Source organism: Catharus ustulatus, chromosome 23, assembly GCF_009819885.2.
Source record: "Catharus ustulatus isolate bCatUst1 chromosome 23, bCatUst1.pri.v2, whole genome shotgun sequence".
In the NCBI taxonomy this organism is placed as follows: domain Eukaryota; kingdom Metazoa; phylum Chordata; class Aves; order Passeriformes; family Turdidae; genus Catharus; species Catharus ustulatus.
In genome coordinates this window covers 1,056,709-1,083,895 of record NC_046243.1, presented here as the reverse complement: position 1 = coordinate 1,083,895, position 27,187 = coordinate 1,056,709, and the positions used below count along the sequence as shown (strand labels likewise).

The following is a 27,187-nucleotide window of genomic DNA, read 5'->3' as shown; positions in this document are numbered from 1 at the left end:
AGACCCCCGTGGGGACTGTGACACCCCCGTGGGCACTGTGACACCCCCGTGGGGGCTGTGACACCCTCGTGGGGGCTGTGACACCCCAGTGGGGGCTGTGAGACCCCCGTGGGGACTGTGAGACCCCTGTGGTGGCTGTGACACCCTCGTGGGGTCTGTGACACCCTCGTGGGCACTGTGACACCCCTGTGGGGGCTGTGACACCCCCTAGCACTGTGACATCCCCGTGGGGACTGTGACACCCCCTCGGACTGTGACACCCCACAGGGCTGTGACCCCCCAGTGCCACCATCCCTTCCCCACCTGGCATTGTCCCCACCGCGCCACCCCCAGCAGTGTCGGGGTCCCCTCCAGGCTCCGCAGCTCCAACGTCACCGCAGCGTCACCCCCTCGGGGCCGTCTGGGCGTGGGGCCCCCCAAAAACCCCGGGGAGGATCCGGGGAGCTCCGTCTGTCCCCGTCTGTGTCCCCGGGGTGTCCCCTCGGGGTGTCCCCTCGGGCTGGGGCGACCCAGACGGCGCAGCCCTGTGGGAACCGAGGCAGAGCCACCCTCGGGGACCCCCCCGGGCCACCCCGACTGCGACATCGGCACGGACGTGCTGGGGGACAGGGATGAGCTCAGGGACACGGTGTGACACCCCCCGCGCACAGGGACAGGGACAGGGACACGGACACGGACACGGACACGGACACGGACACGGACACGGACACGCTCCTGTCCCACTCCCCTCAATAATCTTTAATTTTTTTTTTTTTCCAGGAGGAAATTGTCGCCTTTCCGGAGCGTTTAAAGCGCTCAGCTCACAGGGGAGGGGGTTTGGGGTGTCCCTGTGTCCCCCAGAATTTTTTTGGGGGGTCTGGGGGACATCGCTGTCCCTCTGCTCCGGGGGGACCAGGAGGTGACAGTCGTCCCTCCCTTCACCCCCCACCCGCATTTCCCGTGGGGACAGCGCTGTCCCCAACCCCCAGCCCACCCCCCCGCCTTTGTCCCCCTCCCTGTCACCTCCCTGTCACCTCCTGTCACCCCCACCCCAGGCTCTGGGGACACCCCTGCAATTTTGGGGAGCACCGACCCCTCCTGTCCCCCCCAATTCCCCCTCGTTCCCCCCCGGAGCGGCTCCTGATCACTCGGAGGGATCGGAGGCATTTCCCTCTCGCTGTATAATTTATGCAAATGAGCTGTAATGAGCTGTAATTTCAAGGCACGGCTCGGGCTGTCAGACACTCGGTGGCGAGAGGAGAATCCCCCCTGGAATGCGCCGTGATTCCCTCCCCCCGTGGGTGGTCCCAGCTCTGCTTCGGGGGGCTCCAGGAGACCCCAGACCCCAAATCCTGCTCCCCAACAGTCCTCCCAGTCCTCATCCTGTCCCCAGACCCTAAATTCTGCTCACCCCAGTCCCCCCAGTCTTCCCAGTCCTGTGCAACTGCCTCATCCTGAGATTTGGGATGGGAAATGTGGATGGGGATGGGAATTGGAGTTGGGAATTGGGATTGAGGATGGGGATAAGGATTGGGAATGAAAATGGGAATGGGAATGGGAATGGGAATGGGAATGGGAATGGGAATGGGAATGGGAATGGGAATGGGAATGGGAATGGGGGATGAGATTTGTGTTGGGAAATGTGGATGGGGATGGGAATTGGGGTGGGAATTGGGGTGGGAATTGGGGTGAGAATTGGGAATGGGAACGGGAACGGGAATGGGAATGGGAACGGGAATGGGGGATGAGATTTGGGATGGGAAATGTGGATGGGAATTGGGATTGGGGTGGGAATTAGGATGGGAATTGGGAACTGGGGATGAGGGTGGGGATTGGGATGGTGGTCACATCATTGGGATGATGGAGATGTGTTGGTGGTCACAATCCGGCCCCCAGAGCCAGCCAGGGAGCCCAAGGCCACCCCAACAACCCCGACAGGGGGTCCCGAAGCTGGAGCAGCCACAGGAACATGGGATCCTGCCCTGGATCCTGCCCTGGATCCTGCCCTGGGATCCTGCCCTGGATCCTGCCCTGGATCCTGCCCTGGGTCCTGCCATGGGATCCTGCCCTGGATCCTGCCCTGGATCCTGCCCTGGGATCCTGCCCTGGGATCCTGCCCTGGGATCCTGTCCTGGGATCCTGTCCTGGATCCTGCCCTGGATCCTGCCCTGGGATCCTGCCCTGGGATCCTGCCCTGGGATCCTGCCCTGGATCCTGCCCTGGGATTCTGCCCTGGGATCCTGCCCTGGATCCTGTCCTGGATCCTGCCCTGGATCCTGCCCTGGGATTCTGCCCTGGGATCCTGCCCTGGGATCCTGTCCTGGATCCTGCCCTGGATCCTGCCCTGGATCCTGTCCTGGATCCTCCCGGGCAGGCAGAGGGGAGGGAGCGCACAGACCCCGGGGTTGGGGCGCTCCCCAATCCCCCCCGTGTGCCCCACAGAGCCCCGTGTGTGTGTTCACCCCATTGCTGCACAGCCGACCCCAGCAGCTGCTCCCCCCTTCCCGTCCTGGGATCCCCAGGGCGGGATCCCCCTCCCCAGGGCAGGATTCCCATCCCAGGATCCCCCTCCTCACTGCAGGATCCCCATCCCGATATCCCCGTTGAAGGATCCCCCTCCCCATTTCAGGATCCCAATTCCAGGATTCTCATCCCAGGATCCCCCTCCCCATTTCAGGACCCCCATCGCCATCCCAGGATCCCCCTCCCCATGGCAGGATTCCCATCCCAGGATCCCCCTCCCCATTCCAGGATCCCCATTTCAGGATCCCCCTCCCCACTGCAGGATCCCCATCCCGATATTCCCGTTGAAGGATCCCCCTCCCCATCCCAGGACCCCCATCCCATTTTCCCCATCCCAGGATCCCCATTTCAGGTTCCCCCTCCCCACTGCAGAACCCCCACCCCAACATCCCCATCCTAGGATCCCCCTCCCCATCCCAGGATCCCCCTCCCCATTTCAGAACCCCCATCCCATTTTCCCCATCCCAGAGCCCCCACCCCATTCCCCCCTCCAGCAACCCGAGCCGATCCGATCCGAGCCGAGCCGCGCTCAGCCCCACAAAGCAGCCGCGTTTCGGTGGCGGCTGCGGTGGAGCCATCCGTGCTGGGATGATGAAAACCAGGAGAGTTTTCCCCGAGGCCAGGGAGGAGCTGCTGCACCCTCCGCCCGGCCGGGCGCTTGGCAGCCTCGCCGGGAGATCCCACGCGCCCGCCGCGATCCCGGCGCTGCCAGCCCCGGCCCGGCTCCGCGGGGCCACCGCCGCCTGTTCCCGTGGGATTTGGGGGGTTCGGAACTGCCACCGTGCCCACCGGGCTGTCCCCGTGGGGTTGTGGTGGCCGGAGCCCGGAGCGGGGTTGGAAATGGGGACACGACGCGCCGGTGATTAAGTGGCTCCACTGGCCGTGGTGTTGTCACCCGGCGGCTCGCGGGGTTTGTCCCCTCCCGGCGGGGACACGCAGGGGTTGGACATCCCCGGCTCAACCAGCACCTCCTGGGCTTTTTTTGGGCTGTCCCAAATCCATCGGGGTCCCGCCAGCAGCGTCCTGCCGGGAGTCCGGCTCTGACCCCAAAATTGTCCCCAAAATTGTCCCCAAAATGCGTCCATCCCGTTTATCCCGAGGTCACTGAGCCCCCCCACGGGGACAGGTGACATCCCTGCGACCACGAGCAGGTGGCCACCTCTGTGTGACACCCCCGGGATGCTCCACACAGCGCGGGGGTCCCCGCGGGGATGGCAGAGGAGGGCGGTCCCCTCCTTGTGTGGGGACGCTCCGGGGGTCTCCGGAGGGGTGGCAGAGGAGAAGCCACCCCTTTGTGTCACCCCTTTGTGTGGGGACACTCCGAGGGTCCCCGCGGGGGTGGCAGAGGAGGGTGGCCACCCCTTTGTGTCACCCCTTTGTGTGGGGACACTTCGGGGGTCCCACAGGAGAAGCCACCTGTGTGTCACCAACAGGCGAGGCGAGGGGACAGCTGCAGTGCCGGGATGGGGGGTGGGGACAGAAGGGACGCCCGGGGGTCCCCGAGGGGGGGTGACAGGAGGAGGAGGCGGCCACAGGCGCGGGAGGGAGGCGGTTGCTGCTTTCTTCTTTAATTACCCCCCTGTTTGCGGTGTCTGCTGCGAACTTCCCGTCCCCTCCCTCCGCTTTCATCCGCCGGATCCTGAGACCGGAGCCGGCTCCTGTCAAGCGCCGGGGCTGCGGCTCTGCCTCCAAGGGTTAAAATCACCGGGGCCGGGGGTGGAGCTGGGCGGGGGGGGCGGAGGGAAGAGCCGGCGGCCGGGCTGGGACCTGGCCATTCCTGCTCGCCCGGCCCAGTGGGTGCCCCGTCCCTGGGGAGCCGCGCGGGTCCCTCGGGGTCCCCTGGGGAATCAGGACGCCGATGAGGACGGGCCCGCCGGGACCTCGCTGCCGCTAGAGCCGTACGTACCCCCGGTGCTGCCGGGGATCGGGGGATGGGGACCCCCGGGGTGGTCGCGGGGATGTGGCTGCTCTGCTCTGACTGACAAGTCCGTGCTCGCCACCCTGCCTCGTCCGCTCGCCACCGAGCCCTGGAGCTGCTGGGACACCGCGCTGTGTCCCCCCCGCTCCGATTTCCAGCGCGACCCCTCCCTGCGAGGGGCTGCACAGGCTGGACCCCCCTCCCCAAAAAAAAACAAACCCTGAGACTCGGGCAGCGCTGCAGAGGGGACAACCCCCAACCCACCGCACCCCCGGGACTCACGGCATCCCCCCAAAATTCCTCAGCATCCCCCGAACCCCCAAATTCCGCCCCCTCCGCCTCTCCCGTCCCTCCCGTCGGGGCTCCCGGTGCTGGGGGCAGCGGAGCCCGCCCGTCCCGCCGCGGGGCGAGGCACCGGCGGAGCTGCGAGACGGGGCTGGGCCGCCCGTGCCCAGCCCGGGCCGTGACTCACGGGACGCTTCAGCCGCCGCTGCCTCAGTTTCCCTGCGGTGAAATGGCCAACGCGTCGCTGAGCCCCGCCAGGGAGGGAGGGAGGGAGGGAAGGACGCTGGGGGCCCCTGGGGATTTTTTGTCATCATTCCCGGATGGAAAAATGTCCTGGGAGGTTCCCGTGCCGGGCTGGGGCAGGCCCGTGGGAAGGGGGGGTTCTCCCTGCGCTGCCCCCATCCTGGTCGTGGCGGTTTTTTCCCCCCGAATTTGGAGCTGGGAAGGGGGGGATGGTGCCACTGGGGGGGTCTGTGGGACCCCCGAGCTGAGGGGGGATCGTTGGGGTTGGGGGGTGCCAGGAGAGCCCCGGTGCTGGATCTGATGGGGTGGGACAGACCCCAGAGGGACCCTTCCCCTCATTTGGGGGGGCTGGGGGATGTCCCTCTGTCCCCAGACCTTGGGGGGGCCCCGTCCGTGCCCCCTGCCACCCCAACCCCCGTGCGGGGCTGTCACCGCGGCGTTTTGTGGGTCTGACCCCAATTTGGGGCCCGTGGGGGGCTCAGGACCCCCATTTGTGTCCCCATGAGACGGGGACAGTCCCCTGGAGGGTTGGGGTGGGCAGAGCTGAGCCCCCACGGGGGAGCAGGACCCCAAAATCTGCTGAGCTGCCCCCCCGGGGGGCTCATCCCGCCGAGCCCCCCCCCCGTGTCGGTACCACAGGCACACGTGGGACCCCTCCCCAAACTCCCACTCTGATATTTGGGGTCCCCCCGCCTTCCTGGGTGACACCTGATGTCCCCACACACCTGAGGGGCCTTCAGCACGGTGGGGACCCCCTCCCTACCCTGGAATCACAATTCTGGGGTCGGGGGGCACTGAGGGAGGTCCGACCCCTCTCCTCAGAGCATCCCCCCCCCAAATCTTCCAGCACCCCCTAAATGTGTCCCCAAGGGTCTGTCCCTGTCCCACGCGGGCTGGGGGTGCAGGAGGGGTGTCCGGGAGGTGGTGACGAGAGGGGACCGTGGGAGGGGGTTCCGGGGAGTGAGGGGGGTTCCAGGGAGTGAGGGGGGGTCTCGGCCGCCCCTCGCCGCGGCGCCGGTGGGAATTCGGGGGGCGGGAGCCGGTGGCGACAGGTGGATTTCGACACCGGGGTGGGGCCCGTCCCCAGTGGGGTTTGCCCGGCTCCCAGCTGAGTCACGGCCGCTCTGCCGGGAGGCTGCGGCTGCCCGGGGGTCTGGGGGTGCCCCGGGTGCTCCGGGGGTGCCCCGGGGGTTCCCTGGGGGTGTCCCGGGGGTGCGGGAGAAACCAGCCCCGAGCTCGGCTTCAAAGCGCTGCCCGCGGTTCTGCTGCCTCATCCCGCTGCCAACCGGCCCGGGGGTGCAGCCCCCCACCCCCAAAAAAATTAAAATAAAACAGCCTGTGGGTCTCAGCCGGGAGTTTATGGTGGGAGAGGAGGGGTGATGGTTTCACAGCACGGCTGGGATGCGGGAGAGACGGGTTGGGCTCGTGGGTGCTGTGTCCCTCTGTGTCCCCTCCTGGGTTCCGTGTCCCCCCCTGTTCGGCCCATGGACTTGGAGATGTCACCTTTGTCCCCCCTGGGACACGGGCACTGTTGGGGAGATGGTAAAATTTGAATTTCGGCTCGCATTCTGGAATCAGGCACCGACCCCTTCGAGCTGCAGACGTGATCCCAGGGGCTGTCACTGAGCCCCCCCGAACTGGTGCCACCACCCTGGTGTCACAGCAGCGTCACCGAGCAGCGCGACCCCCTTGGTGGGGAGGGCGGCAGGGACAGAGGGGGGGTTCAGAGCTGTGTCCCCCCTTTCTCACAGCCCCTCTCCCCCTCCCCTTCCCCCCCTCCCCTCCCCGCAGGTCTGTGCGCGCCGCCTCCCCGCGATGCTGACGGCGGTCTGCGGCTCCCTGGGATCCCAACCCTCGGACGCGCCCCGCGCCTCCCCGACCCACCTGGACCTGCAGCCGCTCCAACCCTTCCAACCCCACGGCCCCAACGCTCCGGGGGCTCCCGACTTCTCCTCGCCGCTTCCCCCGCCCGAGCTGCCGCTACCGGGGCCCGACGACGCCGCTTTCGGTGCCACCCCCGGTGCCTACGACCCGCATGGCCCCCCGAGGTTAGAGCTGCCCCCCGACGGCCCCGCCGCTCCCGGAGCTTACACCAAGCTGCTGCCGGCCGCCCCGGACATGGCCCATCCTTACGAGCCCTGGTTTCGACCCCCGCACCCCGGAGCTCCAGGAGAGGAGGGCGGAGGTGTCAACTGGTGGGACCTCCACGCCGGAGCCAGCTGGATGGAGCTGCCCCCCGGGCAGGGTGGGGGGCTGCAGGTGCCCCCCGCTCACCCCGGTTTGCCCGCGGGGTTGGGGGGGTACGGAGGGGGCGAGCACCAGCTCTGCGCGCCCCCCGCCCACCTGCTGCCCCCGCCGGCTCAGCATCTCCTGGCGGCCGAGGGGGTGAAGGCGCTGGAGGGACCCCCGGAGCCTCGGGGGCCGGAGGGGGAGGGCGGGGGGCGGCCGAAAGGAGCCCGGAGAGCCGTGCCCAGGGGCGGGGGGCAAGCCGCGTGCCGCTGCCCCAACTGCCAGGAGGCGGAGAGGGGGGGTCCGTGCCCCGAGGGGGTGAAGCGCAAGCACCTGCACAACTGCCACATTCCCGGCTGCGGGAAGGCGTACGCCAAAACCTCGCACCTGAAAGCCCACCTGCGCTGGCACAGCGGCGACCGGCCCTTCGTGTGCAACTGGCTCTTCTGCGGAAAGCGCTTCACCCGCTCCGACGAGCTCCAGCGGCACCTCCAGACCCACACGGGCGCCAAGAAATTCTCCTGCCCCGTCTGCGGCCGCGTCTTCATGCGCAGCGACCACCTGGGCAAGCACATGAAGACGCACGACGGGGGCAAGGAGGGCGCAGAAGGAGAGGGCAAAAGCGCCGGGGAGGCGTCGGCGGCCAAGGGAGGCAAGAGGGAGTCGGAGGGGGGCACGGCCACCCCCACAAACTGAGCCGCTGAGCCCCGGGGGGGACACGGATGGAGGTGGGGGGACCCTTCGGGGCCGGTCTCCGAAGGGATTTAGGATGATTTAGGGGCGGGGGTGGTGGGCGCAGGGCTGGCACCTTGTGCCGGGAGCGGTGCTGAGTTTGGGGACAGCGTTGGTGGCGTTGGTGGCGCGGCCCCGTCCCCCGGCGCGGTGTTTGGGGAGCGCCGCAGCCGGAGCTGCCCCGCGGCGGTTTCACTTGTCCCGCTCCCTCTCTCCCTCCTCCCCTTTTTTTTCCTCCCCCCCTCCCTCATCCTCCCCCGGCTTCCCAAATCTTTTTTTTTTTTTTTTCTTCGGGAGCTGCTGGCAGGCGGCGGGGCTGTTTGGGAGGAACATCAATGGGAGCCGAAGGAGCAGGAGCTGCCCGGGCACGTCCAGCCCAAAGGGGAGGAAGGAGAAAGGGAGGCAGGAGAGGAGAAACCCGGGGAGTTTTCGTTCGGCCGCAGCCCCCCCGAGCCCCCTCCCCACCCACACCGTGCCACCCCCACGAGGTTTTGGCACAGTGACCCACTCGGGGGTTGGCGACATCCCCCAGCCCCAGGTGGGGACGCTGAGCTGGCTCCCCGGGGGGTTTGAGGATGTGAAACCCACTTTTGGCCAAATCGCGGCTAAAACGAGGGGAGAAAAAAACCAAAAAAAAACAAAAAAAAAAGTCCTGCTTGAATGTGAGCCGTGGGGAGCTCGGGGGGCCGCGGTGGCGAGCGGAGGGCGAGCGGGGCGGTTGCCCAAGCGCACACCTGCAGCTTTCCCACACCCACCGCGGCCGCGGGCCCGGGAGAGCCGGGACAGCCGCATTCCACCGGCCTGGCACTGCCCCGAGACCCCCGGCACCGCCCCGGGCCCTGCGGGATCCCCCACCCCCGGCGGGCTCCTCTTGTCCCTTTTGTGGGGACGTTTTGGGGACAGCAGCCATCCCCTCGCTGTCCCCTCAGGGATTCCGTGTCCCCTCCGTGCATGCTGCCTGTCCCCTCTGTGGTCCCGTAGCCGCTCCCTCCCCGGGATCCCACAAATTCCAGGGAATTCTGCCTGTCCCCCCCTCCCCGTGCATGCTGCCCGTCCCCCCGGGGACCCCAGAGCTGTCCCTTCCCCCCCTGGGGACACCCCGGGGTTTTCCCCCCCACCAGGGACCCCGTAGTTTTCCTCCCCCGAATCTGTCCCGCACCCCTGGCTGGGGGTCGGTGAATCTCGGTTTTGTTTTTTTTTTTTTTTTAGATCTTTTGGGGGTCTTACACCCCGATTTTGGCAGAACCCCTCGGACACAGAAGGAGACGCTAAAGCCGGGACCTGGGGAGGGGGAGGTTTTGGGGTGGGGCACCCCGGGGGTCTCCCGGCCAACACCAGTTCAAACCAGTTGGGAATCTGGGGAGGGGGGAAAGATTTGGGGGGGTTCTGGGGGGGGCTGCCCCCCCTCTATGGCCCCATCCTGGGGGTTCTGGGGGGGCTGCCCGGGCTCGGAGCACCCCGAGGTCAGGGGGGAAGGGGTAGAGGTGAAGTCGAGTTGGGGTCCGTGCCCTGAAGGGCGCCCCGAGGCGTTCGGTTTTGAGTGTTTTATTATTAATTATTAATTATTATTATTATTAATTATTAATATTAATTATTAATTATTATTATTTTATCAAGGTGAAGCCAGGCTTTGCCGCTCGGGCAGAGTGGATGTCCCAGGCCGAAGCTGCGGCCGTGGGGCTGTGAGGATGAGGAGGGGGTAGGACCCCTCCGAGGGTCCCATCCCTGTCCCCATCCCTGTCCCCATCCCTGTCCCTGTCCCCACGGATGTGGCAGGGGCTGGCAGCAGCCCCCCCGTGGGGCAGGGACGAGCCGTGGGGCTGGGACCCCCAGCACGAGGTGAAGTCTCGCTGGGGGGGGGGTCTGCGAGGACGTGTCCCCAACCCCAGCACGGCCACCACTGTCCCCTCCGCAGGACTCGGGTGACCTGGGCTGTCCGCAGCTCTCGAAGGACGTCCCCGACTCCGGCGTTTGCTTTTTCCAGCACAAAATCCCCCCTAAAAAATGGGATTTCACCTCCCCACGGGACCCCGGGGGGGGGCTCGGGACCCTCCCCAATATCCCACAGCGTGGCACCAACGCGATTTTAGCGACCAGCAGCATCTGGGGAGGGGGCTCCGACTTTTTGGGGCACCCCAAGGAGGAAAGGGGTCCCAAGACCACGCTGGGATTCGGGGTTCAGCCTCAGCGAGCTGGCTCAGAGCCGGGGGGGTGCCCAGGTGCGCTCAGCCCCCCCAGGTGCGCTCAGCCCCCCCAGGTGCGCTCAGCCCCCCCGGCTTTGCTCAGCCCCCGCAGCCCCGGGGCCCTGCCTGCCGCGATGGGGCAATGAAGGCTGTAAAACCGGGTGGGGAGGGACGGCGGCCGGGAAACCAGTCCAGCCTGCTGCGGCTGTGGGGATCCCGGCCCCGCGCCCCGAACCGCCGCGTCCCCCACCCACCCTCGGGGCAGGGAGGGACCGGCCCGGCCGGGGATGGAGAGGGGGTGGCCCCAGGGGGTGTCCCCCCAGCCCGGAGAGGGGAGAGTTTGTGCTGTGAAGAGGCTGCGGGGCTGTGGGGTTTGGGTTTTGTACTGGAATAAACGCCGCGTGTTTTCCATGCTCCGGCTCTCCGGCTCCATCGCTGCTCGAGGATGGGGGGGTTCGGTGCCCTGACCCCAAATTTTCCCTGTTAAAGGACACCCTGACCCCAAATTTTCCCTGTCAAGGGGCTCAGGGGTTCGAAATCCCGACCCCAAATTTTCCCTGTCAAGGGGCTCAGGGGTTCGAAATCCCGACCCCAAATTTTCCCCACCGAGGGGCTCAGGGGTTCGGAATCCCGACCCCAAATTTTCCCTGTCAAATGACTCGGAGGGTCGGCACCTCTACTCTAAATTATCTCCTTTAAGAGGCTCAAGGGTTTGGAATCCCGACCCCAAATCAGCCCTGTCCAAGAGACTCAGGGCTCAGCACCCCGACCCCAAATTATCCCCACCAAAGGACCCAGGGGTCCGGAATCCCAATCTCAAATTATCCTCACCAAGGGGGTCAGGGGTCCAGAATCCTGACCCCAAATTATCCCCACCAAAGGACCCAGGGGTCTGAAATCCCGACCCCAAATTATCCTCACCAAAGAGGTCAGGGGTCCAGAATCCCGACCCCAAATTATCCTCACCAAGAGGGTCAGGGGTCCGGAATCCCAATCCCAAATTATCCTCACCAAGAGGGTCAGGGGTCCAGAATCCCGACCCCAAATTTGGGTCTCAGGGGTCCAGCCCTGCGCCCCCACCCCGGCCTCATCTCTCCAAGCCTTCCCAGGACGGGGACACCGCCGGCTGCTCCCCGTGGGGGTGACACGGGTTGGGACCAGCCGAGACCCCACGAGGGTCACATCCCGCACCCCCCGGGCCGGGCCGGAGCTCAGGGTCCCCCCGGGGGCTGGGCGGTGCCGGGGCAGGTCCGTCCGCATACCGCGGGCCGGGCGGGGTGCTGCCCACGGGCACCGGGGGTGCCCACGGGGGTGCTGCCCACGCCGGTTCCACCCACCCGGTGCTGCCCACGGGGACTCGGGGGTGCCACCCACGCGGGGCTCAGACCCACGGGACCCCACCCAGCACACACCCGGGTCCCCGCTCCCTGCTCCACGGGAGGAAAATTTGGATCATCGTGCCCGGGCTCATTTGGGAACGCCCCCGACGGACGCGGGTGCCGGTGCCGGTGCCGGTAACGATATCGGTGCCGGTGCCGGTGTCGGTGTCGGTGCCGGTCCCCGCGCTGCCGTCGCGCGGCCTCCGGCCACGGGGCGCCGCCGTCGCACGGCCGGGGCTGGACAGGGCGGGCCGGGGCTGGACAGGGCGGGCCGGGGCTGGACAGGGCGGGCCGGGGCGGGCCGGGGCAGCGGCGGCGGTGCGGAAGCAGCGGCAGGTCCGTGGGCACGGCGGGGCCCCGCGGGGTCCCGGTTACCGGCGCTGTGAGGGAGAGGGTCTCAGTTCCCGGGGGTCCCGGTTCCCGGGGGTCCCGGTTCCCGAGGGTCCCGTCCGCGGGAGGGGTCCCGGTTCCCCGGTGTCCTGGTTCCGGGGGGTCCCGGTTCCCGGAGGGTCCCGGTTCCCGGGGGGTGGCTCCGGCCGGGACGGAGCTGCGGGGTCCCGGGGTGGGGGGTACCCCCCAAATCACCCCGCTGTGGGGTCCGTGATGTCCCCCAAGTCTCGGGACCGCGCCATCCCACAGCCCCTCCGTGCCCAGCCCCAGAGCGACCCTGGGGACACAGCCAGGACGGGGACACATCCGGGACAGGGACAAGGGGTCGATGTCCCCCTCGGAGCCTCCAGCCCACCCCTGATCCCCCCCCAGCTCCAGGCACCTCTTCATCCCCCAGCCGCCCCTCCAGACTCCCCCCGGCCAGCCCCAAAGGGACTCTGGGGACACATCCAGGGCAGGGACAGGGGGTTGACATCGCGCTCGGTTTAGGATGGCGGGGCAGGCTCCTGTGCCCTCGTCCTGCGATTGCTTCGTGGCGCTGCCACCGCACACGGCGTCCCCCGCCGTCATCTTCGGCAAGAACGCCGATCGTCCCCGAGACGAGGTGCAGGAGATCGTCTATGTCCCCGCTGCCACCCACCGGCCTGGGGACAAAGTCCAGGTGAGACCGTGCTGGGGACAGAGCGGCTGAAGGGGTCAGTGCGTCGGGTGCCAGGTCACCCGTGGGTGTCCCCGCAGTGTGTGACTTCCTGGGCAGGGTGGCTACAGGGACAGAGCGTGCCAGGTGTCACCTCCATGTCACCCCCAGGCCACCTCCCTGAGCCAGAGTGGCTGCAGGGACAGCACTGAGTGTGCCAGGTGTCACCCCCGTGTCCCCCCACAGCACATCCCTGTGCAAAGGTGGCTGCAGGGACAGAGCATTGAGCCTGCCAAGTGTCACCCCCGTGTCCCCGCTGTGTCACCCCTCCGTCCCCGCTCTGTCACCCCGCTGTCCCTACTCTGTCACCCCTCTGTCCCTGCTCTGTCACCCCCATGTCCCCGCTCTGTCACCCCCGTGTCCCTGCTCTGTCACCCCCGTGTCCCCGCTCTGTCACCCTGTGTCCCCACTCTGTCACCCCCATGTCCCCACTCTGTCACCCGTCTGTCCCTGCTCTGTCACCCCGTGTCCCCGCTGTGTCACCCCGTGTCCCTCGGTGTCCCCGCAGTGCACGTACCTGGAGATCGAGCAGGTGCAGCACACCCACGCCGTGGTTCTGAGCCGCCCCGCCTGGCTCTGGGGGGGCCGAGATGGGCGCCAACGACCGCGGCGTCTGCGTGGGCAACGAGGGCGTGTGGACACGAGAGCCCACGGGAGAGGAGGAGGCGCTGCTGGGCATGGACCTGGTCAGGTGAGCAGGGGGAAGGTGGGGAGGATGGGGAGAGTGAGGATGATGAGGATGGTGAGGATGATGAGGACACTGAGGGTGTTGAAGGAAGTGAGGACAGTGAGAACGGTGAGGATGGTGACAGTGAGATGTTGAGGATGATGAAGATGTTGAGGATGTTGAGGATGTTGAGGATGGTTTGGACAGTGAGGATGTTGAAGAGAGTGAGGACAGTGAGGATGATGACGATGTTGAGGATGGTGAGGATGGTGAGGATGATGAGCACAGTGAGGACAGCAAGGACAGTGAGGATGGTGACAGTGAGATGTTGAGGATGATGAGGATGATGAGGTTGGTTTGGACAGTGAGGATATTGAAGAGAGTGAGGACAGTGAGGATGATGACGATGTTGAGGAAGGTGAGGATGGTGAGGATGTTGAATAAAGTGAGGACAGTGAGGATGTTGAGGATGATGAGGATGTTGAGGACAGTGGTGACAGCGAGGACAGGGATGAGTGAGGGCAGTGAGGACAGTGGTGACAGTGAGGATGCTGAGGATGATGAGGATGCCTAGGACAGTGAGGACAGTGAGGATGATGAGGGTGATGAGGATGTTGAGGACAGTGCTGACAGCGAGGGCAGTGATGACAGTGAGGATGATGAGGATGATGAGGATGCTGAGGATGCTGAGGATGCTGAGGACGATGAGGATGTTGAGGACAGCGATGAGCGAGGCCAGCCCCGCTGTCCCAGCCCCCGGCGCTCCTGACGGGCGCTGCCGGCCCAGGCTGGGTCTGGAGCGCGGCGGCTCCGCCCGGGAAGCCCTGGAGGTGATCACGGCTCTGCTGGAGCGCTACGGCCAAGGCGGGAGCTGCAAGGAGGAGCCGGTGCCCTTCGTGTACCACAACACCTTCCTGCTGGCCGACCGCACCGAGGCCTGGGTCCTGGAGACTGCCGGCCGCTACTGGGCGGCCCAGCGCATCCGCGGTGAGCGGGGACTGGGAGCACTGGGAGCACTGGGAGCACTGGGGCGTTCCTGGGCGGACTGGGAGCACTGGGGCGTTCCTGGGCGGACTGGGAGCACTGGGGCGGACTGGGAGCACTGGGGTGTTCTGGAGCGGACTGGGAGCACTGGGGTGTTCCTGGGCGGACTGGGAGCACTGGGGCGGACTGGGAGCACTGGGGCATTCCTGGATGGACTGGGAGCACTGGGGCGGACTGGGAGCACTGGGGCGGACTGGGAGCACTGGGGCGTTCCCGGAGCGCACCCAGTGACCGCTCCGCCCCGGCTGGCACAGAGGGAAGCCGCAACATCTCCAACCAGCTGAGCATCGGCAGCGACATCACGGCCGAGCACGCGGGGCTGCGGGAGCGGGCGCGGAGCCGGGGCTGGTGGAGCGGGCACGGAGAGTTCAGCTTCGCTCGGGTGTTCTCGCTGGACAAGCAGCCCCCGCGCATGGAGGCTGCCAAGGCGAGGTTCCAGGCTGGGAAGGAGCTGCTGCGGCAGCACCAAGGTGGGGACAGGGGTCGGGGTGGGGACAGGGTGGGGACAGGGTGGGGATAGCGCAGGGACAGGGATGGGGACAGGACAGGGACAAGGATGGGGACAGGACAGGGACAGGGATAGGAACAAAACACAGACAGGGATGGGGACAGGACAAGGACAGGGATAGGAATGGGGACAGGACAGGGACAGGGATAGGAACAAAACAAAGACAGGGATGGGGATAGGACAGGGACAGGGACAGGAATGGGAACGGGACAGGGATGGGGACAAGACAGGGACAGGGATAGGACAGGGACGGGAACAGGACAGGAACAGGGATGGGGATAGCACAGGGACAAGAATGTGGACGAGACAAGGACAGAGATGGGGATGGGAAATAAAACAGAGACAGGGATGGGGACAGGACAAGGACAGGAATGGGGACAGGACAAGGACAGGAATGGGAACAGGACAGGGAGAGGGATGGGGACAGGACAGGGACAGGGATGGGAACAGGACAGGGACAGAGATGGGGATTGGACAAGGACAGGGATGGGGACAGGACCAGGACAGGGATGGGGATAGGACAAGGACAGGAATGGGAACAGGACAGGGACAGGGATGGGAACGGGACAGGGATGGAGATACCCATCCATGGCTCCCCAAGGGCTGCTTTCCGCGCTGGCAAGGAGCTCCTGTGGCAGCACTCAGGTGAGAACAGGCATGAGGACAGGACGGGGATGGGGACAGGACGGGGATGAGGACAGGGATGGGGACAGGACAGGACAGGGATTGGGACAGGACGGGGATGGGGACAGGGATGGGGACAGGACAGGGATTGGGACAGCACGGGGATGGGGACAGGGATGGCCACCCGTGGCTCCCCAAGGGCTGCTCCTGTGCTGGCACATCCCCATTTCCTGGGGACAGACCCGCACCCGCCCCCACTGTGTCCCCATGCCCAAGCCGGCAGTGCTGAGGTGGCTCTGCCTGTCCCTCCAGGTGACATCACGGCAGAGACGCTGATGTCCATCCTGCGCGACAAGGAGAGCGGGATCTGCGTGGACACGGAGGGGTTCCGCACGGCCGGCAGCATGGTGTCCGTGCTGCCCCGCGACCCCGCCCTGCCCTGCGTGCACTTCTTCACCGCCACCCCCGACCCCTCCCGGTGAGCCCAGGTGGGGACAGGGATGTGGCATTCCCAGGAATTCTGCTCTCTCATCCCGGCTCCTCCTCCAGCTCTGTTTTCAAGCCCTTCGTGTTCGTGGCTGGCATCAAGCCGGCGCCGCAGGTGAGGTCCCCGAGCTTCCCGCAGGATCCGGCCAAGCAGATCCCGAGATTCCAGCGCTCCGTGGATCGGCGGCACGAGCTGTACCGGCGGCACCAGGCGGCGCTGGAGCTCATGGAGCAGGACCGGGTACGGCAGGCACCACTGATCCATCCCACAGAGCCCACAGAGCTCACAGACCCCACAGAGCTCACTGATCCATCCCACTGACCCCACAGAGCTCAGGGACCCCACAGAGCTCAGAGATCCCACAGAGCTCAGAGACCCCACAGAGCTCAGAGACCCCACAGAGCTCACTGATCCCACAGAGCTCAGAGATCCCACTGACCCCACAGAGCTCAGAGACCCCACAGAGCTCAGAGATCCCACAGAGCTCAGAGACCCCACAGACATCACTGACCCCACAGAGCTCAGAGATCCCACAGACATCACTGATCCCACAGACTGCACTGACCCCACAGAGCTCAGAAATCCCACAGAGCTCACAGACCCCACAGACCCCACAGAGCTCACAGACCCCACAGAGCTCAGAGATCCCACTGACCCCACAGAGCTCAGAGATCCCACAGACCCCACAGACCCCACAGAGCTCACAGACCCCACAGAGCTCAGAGACCCCACAGACCTCACTGATCCCACAGACTGCACTGACCCCACAGAGCTCAGAAATCCCACAGAGCTCACAGACCCCACAGAGCTCAGAGACCCCACAGACCTCACTGATCCATCCCACAGAGCCCACAGACCTCACTGACCCCACAGACTGCACTGACCCCACAGAGCTCACTGACCCCCCAAAGACCCCACAGATCCCAGAGACCCCACAAACCCCAAAGACCCTTCCCCATCCTGCACTAGGATCAAACCTTGAGCTCTCTGATCCCACTCTGGGTAGGACCAGACTCCCTGAGCTCCCTAATCCCACCCTACAATGAAATCAAACCCTGAGCTCTCTGATCCCATTCTGGATGGTACCAGACCCCCTGAGCTCTCTGATCCCACCCTGGATGGTACCAGACCCCCTGAGCTCTCTGATCCCCCCCTGGTCCCAGCAGGAGCGGGGTCAGCAGCTGCTGGAGACGCTGCAGGAGCTGGAGAAGCAGGGCCTGGAGGGGATGAGGGAGCTGCTGCAGGGCACTGTGACCCCCAGCCCAGAGGAGCTGGCCGATCTCTTCTTCGACTGCGTGGAGGCCGAGCTGAAGTTTTACACCTAAACCCCACCCAGGTGGGTGGGCTCAGCTTCCCCCACGGCATTTCTCATGGATAACGAACCACAGAACATTCCCAGAGTCCGGCTCTGACTCTTCCTGACTCCCTCCGTGGGTGCCAGCCCACAATTTACCCCGGAGGAAGCACCAGGAGGTGGGCAGGGTGTGGAATGAGGTGCAGAGGGATGTGGGATGGGATTGGGATCCCTGCCCACAGCTCTGTGTGTGCTCTCCCCCCATTTCCAGCCCCTCAGGATGGCTCTGGGGTGGGAATCAAGACTTTATTCCTGGCTGCTGCTGTTGCAGGATATTTGGGATAATTGCCCATTCCCTGCACCTTTGGCACCACTCTCCTTCTTCAGAGCCTTGCCTGGGGGCTGGATGGTGCCAGGAGCTCGCTGGGACGCACTGGATGCCACCAGAGGTGACAGCTGTGTCCCTCGCGGGCGGGGCTGGCACCATCCGGGTGTGGCCGTGTCGATGGCTTTGTCCCCTGCCAGCTCCCGCAGCGCTGCCCGGCGCTCCCACAGCTCCTGCAGCCGGGCCCGGTGCTCGTCCAGAACCTTCCTCCTCCTCTGCCGCGCCCTCCTCATCAGCTCCCGGTGCAGCTCCATCAGGAAATCTGTCAGGGAGGGGCAGGAATTCCAGATGTGGCACTGAAAACCGAGAGTGCCCCGTGTCCTGTCCCCACCCGGGCACCTCTGTCCAGAGTGAAGGGAGCCTTCAGCTCCTCCTCCTCCTCCTCGCTGCTGCAGGAGCCTCCTCCCGCCTCTTCCTCAGCTGTGTTTTCATGGACGGGCTGGAAATCCAGCTGCAGGAGGTTGGGCAGGGCTGCCAGCACCAGATCCCTGTGGGAAAAGTGGAGGAAAAGCCGAATTTTCTGTGGCTGTGGGATTGGGAGTGGATGTTCCATACTCCTTCAGCCCAGCAGAGCCTGGCCTGGGTTTGGGGAGAAGGGATTCGAATTTCTGGGATTTGGGGAGCAGGGATTGAATCCCTGAGGTTTGGAGAGCAGGGATTCAAATCCCTGGGGTTTGGAGAGCAGGGATTCAATCCCTGGGGTTTGGAGAGCAGGGATTCAAATCCCTGAGGTTTGGAGAGCAGGGATTCAATCCCTGGAGTTTGGGGAGCAGGGATTCAATCTCTGAGGTTTGGAGAGCAGGGATTCAAATCTCTGAGGTTTGGAGAGCAGGGATTCAATCCCTGGAGTTTGGAGAGCAGGGATTCAATCCCTGGGGTTTGGAGAGCAGGGATTCAAATCTCTGAGGTTTGGAGAGGAGGAATTCAAATCCCTGAGGTTTGGACAGCAGGGATTCAATCCCTGGGGTTTGGAGAGCAGGGATTCAATCCCTGGGGTTTGGTGGGCCAGGCTGTGTTTGATTTTCATGGAATAGTTTGGGTGGGAAGGGAACTTAAATCCCATCCATCTCCATCCAGGGACACATTTCACTATCCCAGCGTGCTCCAAACTGTCCTGGGAGATGTCCAGGGATCCAGGGGCAGCCACAGCCACTCTGGGAATTCCACTCCATCCCCTCCCAGCCAGGAATTCCTTCCCCAAATCCCCTCTGGCAATGTGAATCCATTCCCCCCTTGTCCTGTCACTCCATCCCTTGCCCAAAATCCCTTTCCCAGCTCTCTTGGAGGCACTGAAAGGCCACAGTTGGGTCACCCCGAGGCTTCTCCCAATTTTTTGAGGGGTTTTTCTCCCTGTCCTGCCTCTCCTGACCCACCTGTATCCATCCTGCTGGGTGCACTCGTTCCCTGTCAGGTCCAGGATCTGGAGGCTGTGGGGCAGCTCCTCTGTGGGGATAAAGGGAAGCACAGAGGGGCTGAACTGGGAGCTGAACCCCCTCCAACCAAAATTCCCACTCCCCTCAAACTCCCACAGCTCATCCCTCACTCCTGAGGCAGCTCCCAAAGCAGCATTTCAACCCCACACCCAGGGAAACTGAGGCAGGGAGGGCAGGGAATGGGAATTCCAAACATCCCTGGATCCATTTCTGCTTCCCACCTGTGTCCAGCACCTGGATCAGGTTGTGGGACAGGTCCAGGAGGCTCAGGTGGGGCAGGGCCTGAAGGTTTTCCACCTTCTGGATGCGATTCCCAGCCAGGCAGAGAAATCTGGAGGGCACAGGGATGTTGAGGGGGTCCCAAAGGCTGGAATTTGCCTCCCTTCCCCAGCCAAGGGGACCTATGGAAATAAATCTTTGGGAGCAGGAGATGCTGTACCTCAGGTTAGGAAAAGACTCCAAATTCTCAATCTTCTTGATTTGATTCTGGAAAATAAAATAGGAAAAAAAAAAAACCAAAATCAAAATAATGTGGTTTTGCTCACTGTGTGAAAAAATTGCATTTTGGGAACATTCTGGGATTGTTCCAAACAATCCTGGGGGCAACACCATGAGATTCTGGAGAGGGAATGGGGTGACCCCAAAATTCAGCACCCTGAGTATCCTCATGTGGGTTTGGAACCACTGGAATTCCAGTGGGGTTGGATGGGAATGGGGAGGGGGCTCAGAGACCTCCAGGGTGGGACTGGGAGGGGAGAAAACCCTGCAGGGTGGGGGGAAACTGTTCCCTTGGGGATATTGGGGAGGGGAAACAGGAGCAGAACTGGGGGTGTCTGTGTCACCCCAGGACAGAACTGGGGGTGTTTGTTCCCCCCCAGTACCAGAACTGGGGGTGTCTGTGACTCCCCTAGAATTGGGGGTGTCTGTGCCCCCCAGAACTCAGAACTGGGGGTGTCTGTGCCCCTCAGGAGCAGAACTGGGGGTGTCTGTGCCCTCCAGAACTCAGAACTGGGGGTGTCTGTGTCCCCCAGGACAGAATTGGGGGTGTCTGTGACTCCCAGGAGCAGAACTGGGGGTGTCTGTGTCACCCAGGACAGAACTGGGGGTGTCTGTGCCCCCCAGGAGCAAGGCTGCTCCCACACACTCCCCACCTGCTGCAGGTAGAGGCTGTGGATCTGTCCCAGCCTCTGGAGCTTCCCGATGGAGGAGATGTTCTCCCGATCCAGGCGGATGCTGGAGGTGGGCAGCGGCCCCGTGGATCTAAAAGAACACACAGGGGGGATTTTTTTGGGGTGCCCTGAGCCCCTTCCCTGGCAGCCAGGCTCGGTGGGATCCTCACCCCAGCTGGGTCACGATGAGGCTGTCGCTGAGGGTCACTCCTGGGGACGGCTCCTCAGGGGCTGTGGGAATTCAGAGTGAGGGTCCAGGCCAGGGGGGAACCCCCCCTGTCCCCTCCCTGTCGCCCCAAAGTCTCACTCACCCCCACAAGGGGTGTCCTCTTGTTCAGCCATGGTGGGGATGGCCTGAGGGTCCATGTCCCCTCCTTGGGTCAGGGTTTGAGGAGGGTGCTGGAAGGGGAAGGGAAAAGAGCGTGAAAAAACTGCGGATTGGGGATGTCAGTGGGGAAAGGATTGCTGGGGTGGGGGTCAGTGCTGGGACCCCATGGTGGGGCAGAGGAGCTCTGTATCCAGGGGGGTTATGGCACTGGAACTGGGGGGGATCAGTGGGACCGGGAGCCCCGGTGTGGGAATCTCAGAGATCCCCAAGATGGGGCTGGGGGGCGAACCAGGCCCACTTAGAGACCCCCTGAGATCGAGCCACAGCAGCTCAGCCTGACCGGATACCACGGGTTTGGAGCTCAGAGACCCCCGGAAAGGCCGGGATGGGGCTCACCGGCACCGGTTCCCCAGGTTTGGGGCACAGCCTCCCTCACTTTGGGGGGGTTTAACGAAGGGCCCAGGCCTCGCCTAGGCCGCGCCGCGCCGTTGCCATGGAGACGGGCGCACCGGAAGTGACGCCTCCGCCATGTTCCGGCCAGCCCTGTGCGGTCGCGGCCAAGATGGCGGCGCTGGGAGGTGGCGGGACGCGATGGCGGCGGGGTGAGAGACCGGGAACGGGAATGGGAATGGGGCTGGAATGGGAACGGGAATGGGAATGGGAACGGCAATGGGAATGGGGCTGGAATGGGAACGGGAATGGGAACGGGAACGGCAATGGCAATGGCAATGGCAATGGGAACTGCAGTGGGAATGGGACTGGAACGGGAGTTGGGAATAGGAATGGGACAGGAATGGGAATGGGACGGGAATGGGAATGGGGCTGGGACAGGAATGGGACAGGAATGGGAATGGTAGTGGCAATGGGAATTGGGAACAGGAACAGGACTGGGACAGGAGTTTGGCATGGGAATGGGATGGGAATGGGACTGAGACAGGAATGGGAACGAGACTGGAACAGGGAACAGGAACGGGACTGGGACAGGGGCCTGAAATGGTAACAGGAATAGACCGGACTGGGATGGGGGCCAGGATTGGAAACGGGACTGGAACAGGGAACAGGAATGGGAATGGGACTGGGACAGGACTGGGAAAGGGGCAGGAATGGGACTGGGACTGGGGCAGGAATGGGAACGGGATTGGAAACGGGACTGGGACAGGAATGGGACTGAGACAGGAACGGGAATGGGAATGGGAATGGGAATGGGACTGGGACTGGGACTGGAACGGGACTGGAACAGGGAACAGTAATGGGAATGGGACTGGGACAGGACTGGGACAGGGGCAGGAAATGGGGCTGGGACTGGGGCAGGAATGGGAACGGGATTGGAAACGGGACTGGGACAGGAACGGGAACGGGACTGGAACAGGAACAGGACTGGGGCAAGGGCTTGGAATGGGAATGAGAAGGAACAGAAACCAGGACCAGGAGCAGATCTGGGACACGATCAAGAACCGGGGCGAGCAGTATGAGCGGGGTCAGACCCAGACTGGCCCAGCCCCGGTGCTGGCTCCGTTACCGGTCCTGGCAGCGGTGCTGAGCGCTGCCCCGCAGCCTGGCTGCCCGCCCTGCAGCTCCTGCGGCGCGGCTCCAAGGCGGTGACGCGCCACTGGAAGGCCATGCACCTGCAGCGGCAGAAGCTGATGGCTGTCACCGAGTACCTGCCCCCGCGGCCGGCCGTGCCCCCGCGCTGCCTGCCCCGCCCCAGCGCCCACGGCGTCCAGGTGAGGCTCTCAGGGGAGCTGGGGGGGGCACAGAGCCCGGCTGGAGTTTGGGGAAGGTCGTGCCAGGGTGTGGAGTGGTGTGGGTGGGATGTGGTGGGTGGGAGGGAGAGGCTTGGTGGGTGCTGGGGACCAGGTGAGGCTCTGTCTGTGGGGTGTTGGGATGTGTGGGGGCAGCTTGAGGTCTGTGGGATCATCTTGAGGACCATGGGATCAACTTGAGGTCCATGGGAACACCTTGAGGTCCATGGGATCAACTTGAGGTCCATGGGATCACCTTGAGGTCCGTGGGATCACCTCAAGGTTCATGGAATCAACTCAAGATCCATGAGAGCACCTTGAGGTCCATGGGAGCACCTCATGGTCCATGGGAAAACCTTGAGATCCATGAGAACACGTTGAGATCCATGGAATCACCTCAAGATCCATGGGAACGCCTTGAGATCCATGAGAACACCTTGAGATTCATGGAATCACCTTGAGGTCCATGGGAACACCTCATGATCCTTGGGATCACCTCAAGATTCATGGAATCATCTCATGGTCCATGAGAACATGTTGAGATCCATGAGAACACCTTGAGATCCATGGGAACACCTCAAAATCCATGGCATCACCTCACAATCCTTGGGACCATCTCCCCGCATCACCTCCAGCTCTGGGATCAGTGGGGATCCCACCCTGTTCCCTTTTCCCATATCCCATTCCCACACTCCCTTCCTTACATCCCACATCCCCACACCCACATCCCCAGCCCCATACCCTCATCCTCATCCCCACACCCCACATCCCATACCCACATTCCAAGCCCCATACCTACATCCCCTATCCTATACCCACGTTCCATGCTGCATATCCACATGCCCATCCCCACATCCTCACACCCACATCCCCATCCCCACATTCCCATCCCCACATCCCCATCCCCACACCCACATCCCCATACCCACATCCCATACCCACATTCCAAGCCCCATACCTACATCCCCTATCCTATACCCATGTTCCCTGCTCCATACCCACATCCCCACACCCACATTCCCCATCCCCACACCCTCACACCCACATCCCCTGTCCCATCCCTACATCCCCATCCCCACATCCTCATCCCCACACCCCACATCCCATACCCACATTCCAAGCCCCATACCCACATCCCCTATCCTATACCCACGTTCCCTGCTCCATACCTACATCCCCATACCCACATCCCCACACCCACATCCCCATCCCCACACCCACATTTCCAGCCCCATCCCCACACTCCCATCCCCATTCCCACACTCCCTGCCCCCAGGAGGACGGCCGGGCACGGGTGCTGCAGGGATCCCACATTCCCTGCCCCATTCCCACACTCCCTGCCCCATTCCCACATTCCCATCCCCATTCCCACACTCCCTGCCCCCAGGAGGACGGCCAGGCGCGGGTGCTGCAGGGATCCCACATTCCCTGCCCCATCCCCACATCCCACAGCCACATTCCCTGTCCCACACCCCCAGGAGGACAGCCAGGCGCGGGTGCTGCAGGGATCCCACATTCCCTGCCCCATCCCCACATCCCACAGCCACATTCCCTGTCCCACACCCCCAGGAGGACAGCCAGGCGCGGGTGCTGCAGGGATCCCACATTCCCTGCCCCATCCCCACATCCCACAGCCACATTCCCTGTCCCACACCCCCAGGAGGACGGCCAGGCGCGGGTGCTGCAGGGATCCCACATTCCCATCCCCATTCCCACACTCCCTGCCCCCAGGAGGACGGCCAGGCGCGGGTGCTGCGGCGCCAGGTGCAGGACACGCTCAGTGCCAGCCGCATGGTGGCCGTGTGCCACTACAACCCCATGGCTGACGAGGACGTGGCCACCTTCCGGCACTACCTGCGCAAGCACGGCATCCACGTCAAGTTCGTGCTCAATGAGGTGGGGGCTGGGGGTGTCCTGGGGGTCCCAGGGGTGTTCCAGGGGTGTCCTGGGGTGTCCTGGGGGTGTCCTGGGGTGTCCTGGGGTGTCCTGGTGTTCTAGGGGTGTCCCAGTATTCCAGGAGTATCCCAGTGATTCCAGGGGTGTTCCAGGGGTGTCCTGTTGATTCCAGAGGTGTCCTGGGGGTCCCAGGGGTGTCCTGGGGTTCCCAGGGGTGTTCCAGGGGTGTCCTGGGGTGTCCTGGGGGTCCCAGGGGTGTCCTGGGGGTGTCCTGGCGGTCCCAGGGGTGTCCTGGTGTTCTAGGGGTGTCCTGGTGGTTCCAGGGGTGTTCCAGGTGTGTCCTGGTGGTGCCAGAGGTGTCCTGGGGTGTCCTGAGGGTGTCCTGGTGGTCTCAGGGGTGTTCTGGTGGCTCCAGGGGTGTCCTGGTGGTCCCAGGAGTGTTCCAGGTGTGTCCTGGTGGTCCTGGGGGTGTCCTGGTGGTCCCAGGGGTGTCCTGGGGGTGTCCTGGGGGTTCCAGGGGTGTCCTGGGGTGTCCTGGTGTTCCAGGGGTGTCCTGGTGGTTCCAGGGGTGTCCCAGTGATTCCAGGAATATCCCAGTGGTCCCAGGGGTGTTCCAGAGATGTCCTGGTGGTTCCATGGTGGTCCCAGTGCTATCCCAGTGCTCCCAGTGCTATCCCAGGGTTATCCCAGTGCTATCCCAGTGCTATCCCAGGGTTATCCCAGTGCTATCCCAGTGCTCCCAGTGCTATCCCAGGGCGTTCCCAGTGCTATCCCAGTGCTATCCCAGGGTTATCCCAGTGCTATCCCAGTGCTATCCCAGGGTTATCCCAGTGCTATCCCAGTGCTATCCCAGTGCTCCCAGTGCTATCCCAGGGCTATCCCAGGGTTATACCAGTGCTATCCCAGTGCTATCCCAGTGCTCCCAGTGCTATCCCAGGGCTATCCCAGTTCTCCCAGGCCTATCCCAGTTGTCCCAGGCCTATCCCAGGTCTATCCCAGGGCTATCCCAGGTCTATCCTGCTGTTCCCCTGCCTCATTCCCCTCATCTCTCCCAGATTGCCCGGCCAGTTGTGGCCCAGTCCAAGTTCCGGAACCTTCTGCCGCTGTTTGTGAGCCGGAACATCCTGCTGGTGAGCGCGGAGCCGCGGGCCAGGGAGATGCTGAGAGTGCTCAGGGGAGTGCCCCAGGTCATCCTGCTGGGTGAGAGCCTGCCCTGGGGGTCTGGGGAGTGGGGATGGGGTTTGGGAATGGGGGTCTGGGGAGTGGGAATGGGGTTTGGGGAGTGGGGATGGGGTTTGGGGAGTGGGAATGGGGATTTGGAGGGTGGGAATGGGGGTTTGGGGGTGGGGATGGGGGTTTGGGGAGTGGGGATGGGGGTTTGGGGAGTGGGGATGGGGGTTTGGGGAGTGGGGGTTTGGGAATGGGAATGGGGGTTTGGGGAGTGGGAATGGGGATTTGGAGATGGGAATGGGGGTTTGGGAGTGGGAATGGGGGTTTGGGGGTGGGAATGGGGGTTTGGATATGGGAATGGGGGTTTGGGGGTGGGGATGGGGATTTGGGGGGTGGGAATGGGGGTTTGGGGAGTGGGAATGGGGGTTTGGGAATGGGAATGGGGTTTGGGGAGTGGGAATGGGGGTTTGGGGGGTGGGAGTTTGGGGGTGGGAATGGGGATTTGGGAATGGGGATGGGGGTTTAGGGAGTGGGAATGGGGGTTTGGGAATGGGAATGGGGGTTTGAGGGTGGGAATGGGGGTTTGGAGATGGGAATGGGGTTTGGGGGTGGGGATGGGGGTTTGAGGGATTGGAATGGGGGTTTGGGAATGGGAATGGGGGTTTGGGGGTGGGAATGGGGGTTTGGGGATGGGAATGGGGATTTGGGAATGGGAATGGGGGTTTGGGGGGTGGGAATGGGGATTTGGGGATGGGAATGGGGGTTTGGGGGTTGGGGATGGGGCTTTGGAGGTGGGAATGGGGGTTTGGATATGGGAATGGGGGTTTGAGGGTGGGGATGGGGGTCTGGGAGGTGGGGATGGTGGTTTGGGGATGGGAATGGGGGTTTGGGGAGTGGAAATGGTGGTTTGAGGGTGGGAATGTGAGCCCAGGGCTGGCAGTGTGAGCCCAAGGCTGGCAGTGAGGGCTCAGGGCTGGGAATGAATGTCCAAGGCTGGGAATGTGAGCCCAGGGCTGGGAATGAGAACTCAGGGCTGGCAATGAAGACCCAGGGCTGGCAGTGAGGGCTCAAGACTGGCAGTGAGAGCCCAGGGCTGGCAGTGAGAGCCCCCTGCCAGAGCTGCACCCCAGAGGAGCTCTGGGCACCCTGCAGGCTCCAGCAATCCCCCCCCAGGGCTCTGCTGCCCCGTGCCCATCCCTGCTCCCCTTTTCCAGGCGCCGTCATCGACGGCACCATCCTGAGCCGGCGGGGCGTGGAGAACTTCGCCCAGCTGCCGTCCCTGGAGGTGTCCCAGGGCCAGACGGTGGCAGCCCTGTCCCTGCTGCCCTCCCAGACCTCCTCCCTGCTCCAGCAGGGCCCTGCTCGCCTCACGGCGCTCCTGGATGAGCACATCCGACGGCTGAGGGATGCAGGGGCAGCCACGGAGCCTCCCACAGGGAATCACTGATCCTGGAAACTGGGAAACTGGGAAACTGGGAACCAGTTCCTTCCCTGGGGATCATGGACATAATTCCCATGGAATCAGCTGCAGCCCCAAAAAAGGGGGCTCAGGGATTGGAGGTTTGGCACTGAGGGTCGTGGCCATTCCCTTGTGCTCCCTTGGGAATGTCCCAGCAGCGTTCCAGCTGTGCTCAGGGATCTGTGGGATCAGCCAGAGCAGGAGGAGCACGGGATGGAGCCTCCAGGAAGGATTTTGGGCACCCCCTGTGCCTTCAGAGCGTGCTGGAACACTGATCCCACCACCCGTGGGGTCGCTGTCGTGTCCAATAAAGCTGTGTGGAAATGCTGTGGCCTCGTCTGGGATTTTGGGGATGGGGGGAGAGGTCAGGGCTGCTCCAGGGGACTGGGGTGGGAGAGGGAAATCCCAGGGTGGGAGAGGGAA

General features: G+C 64.0%; 3 protein-coding genes and 1 long non-coding RNA gene across 4 annotated transcripts; 3 read left to right on the top strand and 1 right to left on the bottom strand.

Moving 5' to 3' along the window:
- The first annotated feature begins 6,763 nt into the window (after positions 1-6,763).
- Positions 6,764-7,873, top strand: SP6 (Sp6 transcription factor). The gene has a single exon (XM_033079215.1). It carries the CDS (start codon positions 6,764-6,766, stop codon positions 7,871-7,873), a length of 1,110 nt encoding a protein of 369 aa, XP_032935106.1.
- A 3,899-nt stretch (positions 7,874-11,772) lies between these two features.
- SCRN2 (secernin 2) lies at positions 11,773-18,768 on the top strand. The gene is given in 9 exon segments (XM_033079185.1): positions 11,773-11,807; positions 12,351-12,522; positions 13,067-13,138; positions 13,140-13,249; positions 14,013-14,212; positions 14,524-14,739; positions 15,714-15,879; positions 15,951-16,128; positions 17,055-18,768. Coding segments are annotated over 8 exon segments (1,272 nt in total). The 5' UTR covers positions 11,773-11,807; position 12,351; the 3' UTR covers positions 17,214-18,768.
- A 1,389-nt stretch (positions 18,769-20,157) lies between these two features.
- On the bottom strand, positions 20,158-20,559 carry LOC117006366. Its single transcript, XR_004419983.1, has 3 exons — positions 20,481-20,559; positions 20,340-20,400; positions 20,158-20,260 (listed from the first exon to the last, which is right to left on the bottom strand). It is a non-coding gene; the product is annotated as an uncharacterized LOC117006366 (long non-coding RNA).
- Positions 20,560-21,014: 455 nt separating this feature from the next.
- On the top strand, positions 21,015-27,091 carry MRPL10 (mitochondrial ribosomal protein L10). Its single transcript, XM_033078904.2, has 5 exons — positions 21,015-21,099; positions 22,052-22,221; positions 23,971-24,135; positions 25,191-25,335; positions 26,520-27,091. The coding sequence occupies exons 1-5, from the start codon at positions 21,060-21,062 to the stop codon at positions 26,750-26,752; spliced, it is 753 nt and encodes a 250-aa protein (XP_032934795.1). The 5' UTR covers positions 21,015-21,059; the 3' UTR covers positions 26,753-27,091.
- Positions 27,092-27,187: the final 96 nt, after the last annotated feature.